The sequence below is a fragment of the Pipistrellus hanaki genome (genome assembly GCF_964339955.1).
Source record: "Pipistrellus hanaki genome assembly, chromosome: 16".
Classification (NCBI taxonomy): Eukaryota; Metazoa; Chordata; class Mammalia; order Chiroptera; family Vespertilionidae; genus Pipistrellus; species Pipistrellus hanaki.
The window spans coordinates 2,197,436-2,203,591 of NC_140518.1; the positions used below are offsets into that span (position 1 = coordinate 2,197,436).

Sequence of the window (6,156 nt, forward strand, 5' to 3'; positions counted from 1 at the left end):
TCCCGTTCAGCTGGGGGAACTGGCCACGTTCTCTCTCTCTTTTTTTTTTAATAGAGGCCCGATGCGTGGAAATTTGTGCAAGAGCAGGCCTTCCCTCCCCCGGCTGCCGGCACCCGGGACCAGGCTGCCTCCCTCCTCCAGCTGCCCGCAGGCACCAGGCCCCGGCCGGCTTCCCTCCAGCCCCCAGTTTGGGCAGGAATGGCCTCCAGGCTCATTAGCATATTACCCTTTTATTATTATAGATGGATTCCAGAGAGGGAGAGATGGAAGCATCAGTGATGAGAGAGAGAGAATCATTGATTGGCTGCCTCCTGCACACCCCACACGGGATCTGAGCCCACAACCTGACCGGGAATCGAACAGTGACCTGGTTCATACGTAGGCTCAACCACTGAGCCACACTGGCTGGACGTGGCCTTTCTCTATTTCCATCACCCCCACCCCCACGCCCCCCCGCCTGGGAACCCCGTGGGGCTGGGGAGGCCCCCCGCCCGCTCAGCAGCTGTACCGCCTCAGGCAGGCCTGGCCCTGCAGCGGGCACTGCAGCTCGGTGAAGGACAGCGGGCCCACGGTCACGGCGCAGGGGCCCACGGGGAGGAAGCCGAACCGCGCGTAGAAGGGCACCAGCGGGGCCTCGCACATGAGCGCGGCGCGGCGCACGGCCGGCTGGCCGCCCAGGTGGCACAGGTAGCGCCAGAGCAGCAGCGAGCCGCGGCCCTGCTGGCGGAAGGCGCGGCGCACGGCCAGCACATGCAGGTGGGCCGTGTGGCCGCGGGGCCGGTGCAGCTGCAGCGACTCCTGCGGGGAGCACGAGGCACATCGCCCTGGCACCCAGCGGGTGCCCCCGGGGGCCTCCGGCCAGGCCTCCCACCCAGGAGGACCCCAAAGTGCATACCCACCCCCTCCCGGCAGGCCCTTCAGCTCAGGCCCTCCTGCCCTGAGGGACCCACAGCCTGTGCTCCCCGCCCTCGTCCGCCTGAGGGGCCGGCTCCAGGCCGGGTGGGCGCCTCTTCCAGAGGTTCCCTGGGGGTGGGCATTGCGCCCGCCCCCCCCCCCGACCCGCTGGAGCACCCGCCCTCCCCGGAGCACCCGCCCTCACCTGGGTGAGCCTGTCCTCATCCCACAGCGAGCCGATGATGAAGGCCACCAGGCGGCCCTCCAGGAACCAGCCCAGGGACAGCTCCGGGCACAGGGTCAGGAAGTGCTGGAGCTCGTCCAGGTGCAGCGGACACACGCCCGACACCGAGATGAAGGCTGCGGGGGGGCAAGGGGGCTCTGAGGGCGCCGTGCCACCCCACCGCCCACCCCAGCCCTCCCCACAGGAGCCGGGACTCAGGGCTGCACACGCACGGGAAAGCGCACACGGGAACATGCACACACAAACACAGGTACACACACAGGAACACACAGGAACAGGAACACACGCACGGGAACATGCACAGTCTGATGCGCTGACTCCACGGGCCGGAGCCGCGGTCTCCTCCCTAGGCCCGGGGGGGGGGGGGGGGACGGGGGGAGGGGGCCGCTCACCCTCCCGCTCGATCTCGAACATGCCGGCCGCGTCCTGGGGCGTGAGGCAGCGGAACTCGCTGGCGGGGAGCGTGTGGCGCCGCTGGCCGCCGGGGGCCTCGGGGGCCTCGGGGGCCTCGCGGGGCTCGGGCGCCCCGGGCGGCAGGCGCAGGGCCACGGGCGGCAGGCGGTGCAGGCTCTGCGTGGGCATCCTCGGGCCGGGCCCTCCCGGAGACGAAGCCGGGCACCTGTCGGTCAGCGGCCTGTCGTCCTCCGGGAGGGATGGGCGGAGTGAGGTGCGTCTGCCTCTTCGTAGCTGCACCTGGGGTGGGGCAGCCCGACAGCACACCCTCCCGCACCCCCATACCTGCTGCTTTGGGGATTAAACTCCGGTGCTCTCCCCACCCTTTCCCGGAAGCCGGAAGCACGCTCAGAGCGGCCCCTCCAAACCGCGATGGCTCCCCTGGCATCGGAGCCCAGGGCACCGACAGCATTCCCCCAGGGAGGAGGGGACACGGGCCTGCACTGGCCACTCCCAATGCAGCTGGGGTGGCGGGCGGGTCTGTCTTACTGCCCAGGGGGCACTCTCACAGAGGGTGCCGCCTCCGTCCTCAGCCCTAGAGAGCCAAACCCCTGGTCAAGCAGGCCCTCGGGGAGCCCACATTTTCCCGTGGCCTTGGCTGGGCTGTGCACAGGTTGGGGGCGGTGGGGGGGAGTCAGGGATGGGGAGAGGCCCCCATGGGCAGCATGCCAGGGAGCTGGCTGCTCGCCATTTGTTTCTCCCATGACCCCCGAGGATGTACAGGTCTTAGAGGAGGCCCCCCCCTTACAAAGCCCCATGGTGCCTAGCCTGTGTGGCTCAGTGGATAGAGCCTCGGCCTGCCGACTAAAAGGTCCCAGGTTCGATTCCAGTCCAGGGCACGTACCTCGGTTGCAGGCTCCTCCTGGGCCCTGGCCCTGGTCGAGGTGCACGCAGGAGGCAACCAATCGATGTGTTTCTCTCACATCGACATTTCTCTCTCTCTCTCTGTCACTCTCTCTAAAAATCACTGGGAAAATACCCTCGGGTGAGGATTAACAACAAACAAACGAAACCCCTGGCTTCCAAATCTGCCCTCCGCCTCCGCCTCTCCTCACCGTCTCACAGCCCACACAGGGTCCTGTCCCTGGCGGCTGGGCGCCGGGGCGGGTCCCACTCACCAGGCACAGCCTCGGCCCCCCAGAGCCGGTCCCCGGTGCGTCCACAGGGCAGGGACAGGAAAACGGGGCGCTGAGGGGCACGGCTGCGGGGGCAGCGTGGCCCCGCCCCCGGGCCCCACATGACCTGCTCAGAGGTCTCTAATCCCCCCCCCCCCAATTTCACCAGCGAGAGGGACCAGCCTCCTCTAATCCACGGCCTTCGGCGAGGATTAGCCCGTGTTACCGGAGCGCGGGGTGAAGACTCAGGGAACCTGTTCCCCGAGACCCCCAGTTCCCGCCGGAGCGCTGGGCCAGTGCTTTCCCAGTGGCCGGTCCCCATCTTCATGGCTCTCCGGCTGGTCGACAGACGGTCCCCACGTCAGAGCCCACCCGAGCGGAGGGAGGAGACCCTCCATCCGGCCCCGGGGGTGCGGGCGGGGCTCCCCCTGGGGGCTGTGCGTGTGAATGACCCTTCCTCCCCTGCAGCCCACACCTCTCCTGTGACCTTGTTTGTCCCCTTGCCACCATCCACCCCTGTCCAGCCAACACACGTACTTCCTGCAAAGTCAGGGCCTGGCTTGTCCACTCACCCAGCAGCGCTGATCCCCGGCCCACCCATACCAGGAGAGCCTGTTCTCATCCGTGATCTGCGATCCGGGAGGAATGGCGATGCCAGCCCTGCCCCGTGCTGCTGGGCCCACATGGGTCCTGACACTGTGGCGACCCCAGAGCAGCCTCGGAGCCCCCACACACCCACACTCATCCCCTTCTCCAGGTCCCTCCGCCCCTCCCCTGGCCACCAGGCGGGTCCCATCCCACAACACACCCGCAGCCAGCGCGGACCAGAAGACCTCCTCAGGCTCCAAGACCTGGGCTGGGCACCTCCCACCTCAAGGTCCCAGCAGAGGCCTGGGTCCTTCTTATACGTACTCTGTGCTCCCCTGCGCCCCCTCGTGGCCGGTCACGAGCTCCTGGAGGCGCCAGAGAAGGCGGGGAGGCTGTTCCATTCCCCTCTCCTTTGATGAACTGCCCGGTGGTCCTATCTTTCTAGAAGCACATGGAGCCCCGAGAACAAGGCGAGACAGTACACTGAACACGGCGAAACTGCGGGGCAGCAGAGGAGGGCGGTGCGCACGGCCTGGGGTCGGCTGGAAGATAGAGCACGGGCATGGGGAGTGACAGAACTTGTCTCTGGTCCCAGCCCTGGCGAGAGAGAACCAGCAGAGGCATTCCAGAACGCCCAGGCACCCCACCGCCACCCGGTGTTGTCCCCCCGCCCCCCCGTAATCAAGTCCACCCGACCAACAGTGGCCTCAGGAGATACGCTGTGGATAAGGCTGCTAGGCTTAGCAAATAAAAATCTGAATTTCAGGAAAACAACTAGTAATTTAAAAAATATATATTTTTATTGATTTCAGAGAGGAAGGGAGAGGGAGAGAGAGAAACATCAATGATGACAGGAAATCATCGATTGGCTGCCTCTTACACATCCCCCACTAGGGATCCAGCCCCAAACCCCGGCATGTGCCCTTAACCGGAATCGAACCCGGGACCCTTTAGTCTGCAGGCCAATGCTTTTTTTTTAATTATATATATTTTATTGAGTTTTTACAGAGAGAAAGAGAGAGGGATAGAAAGCTAGAAACACCAATGAGAGAGAATCATCGATCAGCTGCCTCCTGCACACCCCCTACCGGAGATGTGCCCGCAACCAATGTAAATGCCCTTGACCGGAATCGAACCTGGGACCCTTCAGTCCGCAGGCCGACGCTCTATCCACTGAGCCAAACCGGTTTTATCCATGGAACCAAACCAGCCAGGGCAACTAGTAATTTTTTAAAGTATGCCTGGTGCACTGTTTGGGATGTACTTACCTAAAGCACTGTTTATCCAAAATTCTGATCTCACTCGTGTCTTGTATTTTGTCTGGAAACCAGCTTTGTGAGGTCTGAGGAAGGGGCGGTAGCACAGGCCGGGGGAAGGGCAGTGAGAGAGTCGGGAAGAACCGGGCACCTGGCCTCGCGGGGGGAGAGGGGGGGCAGGAGGGCCTGTCTGAGCCTCGGGTGGGCAAACCCTCAGCCTCCAAACCCTATAATGTATATCTTGGTGTGAGGCCCTGGCCTTTGCTGTCGCCTGCCCCGCCCGCCTTGCTTCAAACCGGCTGTTTGTTCTCACAGCCGGCTGCACGTTGGAACCACCTGGCCGCTTCACAACATTCCAGCACCTGCGTCACCCTCAGGCATCCGATTTCTTCTTTTTTTTCTTTATTGATTTCAGAGAGGAAGGGAGAGGGAGAGAGAGATGGAAGCATCAATGATGAGAAAGAAGAACTGATCGGCTGCCTCCTGCACGTCCCCCACTGGGGATCAAGCCCACACCCCAGGCACATGCCCTTGACCAGAATGAAACCTGGGAACCTTCAGCTCACAACCGGCGCTCTATCCATTGAGCCACACCAGCCAAGTCTGGGGAGGGCACCTGGCACCAGCTGTTGCTAAGGGTGAGATTCCCCAGGAATAGACTTTCTGACTCTCGGTTCTACATGGGGACCTTTGTTGGGCGTGTGGTCAGGCCAGTGCCTGAGAGGGCAAGGTCAGCAGAGGTGAAGCTGAGGAGGCGGAGCAGCGGAGCCCTCAGGGCCCCGGGAGGGGCTCTGAGCTGGGGTGGCCCTTGCCCCAGGCCTGAATGGAGGCGAGAGGACCATCCTCACAGGGGCGGGGCATCTTTTCTCAGCCAACGGCAATCCTTGGGCGGGGGCACAGCTGTGAGCCTTGGCAGCCGGCACCGCAACTGGGGAAGGAGCCCTCGGACCTGGAGGAGGACGGGGCTGTGCCCCACGGCACCCGCTGCCCATCTCCCCAAAGGCGGCCAACCCCTGGCCAACCCCTGGCCAGCAGGGAGCAGGGCGTGTGCAGGCGGCAGGGGGCCCCTCCGCCGCGGGAGTCTCCCAGCCACACGCCACCCTTCCTGCAGGGGGCGCTCCGCGGCGGCTCTCCGCCCTTCCTGCAGGGGGCGCTCCGCGGCGGCGCTCCGGGCTCATTCTGAAGCCGCCTTTGCATAGATCCGCTGGCTCACTGCGGCGCTGAGGGGGGCCCACCCTAATCTGGGGTTCAATATCGGTCATAGGACAGAAAGATTTCCTCCGGAACCTTCCAGACCTTCAGGCGTGATGTCACAGGCGAGAGGGGCTCGCCACCTTCCGGAGAAAGAAGGCACCTCTGGCTCCTGAGCCGCTGGGATCACTGTCCGTCCAACAGGGAGGTGGTGTGAGCCCACGTGTGACCTTCCGTTCTCCGGCAGCTGCAAAGAGACAGGGGAACCTGATCTGCATCGTAGGTTTTATTTACCCTGATATGCAAAAAGTATTGTCATTCCAACAAGTAATACATTATGCGTGCACATATAAGTGTACATTTATACACACACACACACTGCACTGAGTCCTCAAAATTCCGTGTGCGGTTGACA

The 6,156-nt window shown here is 63.7% G+C and overlaps 1 protein-coding gene and 1 long non-coding RNA gene across 3 annotated transcripts in view; both read right to left on the reverse strand.

The window, feature by feature from the left end:
* Nucleotides 1-495: 495 nt before the first annotated feature.
* Nucleotides 496-3,229, reverse strand: AANAT (aralkylamine N-acetyltransferase; the record flags this gene model as incomplete). Its single annotated transcript, XM_084861776.1, has 4 exons — nucleotides 2,933-3,229; nucleotides 1,531-1,757; nucleotides 1,100-1,254; nucleotides 496-798 (listed from the first exon to the last, which is right to left on the reverse strand). The coding sequence occupies exons 2-4, from the start codon at nucleotides 1,718-1,720 to the stop codon at nucleotides 496-498; spliced, it is 648 nt and encodes a 215-aa protein (XP_084717902.1). The 5' UTR covers nucleotides 1,721-1,757; nucleotides 2,933-3,229.
* Nucleotides 3,230-3,561: 332 nt separating this feature from the next.
* Nucleotides 3,562-6,156, reverse strand: part of LOC311610642 — a 6,439-nt gene continuing 3,844 nt past the window's right edge. The window contains exons 3-4 of one of the 2 annotated variants that reach the window (XR_014792999.1): nucleotides 4,563-5,988; nucleotides 3,562-3,836 (exon numbers count right to left, since the gene is read on the reverse strand). This is a non-coding gene — a long non-coding RNA (uncharacterized lncRNA). Of the gene's footprint in view, nucleotides 3,837-4,168; nucleotides 5,989-6,156 lie in introns of those variants that run through there. The other variant, XR_014793000.1, reaches the window with a different exon arrangement.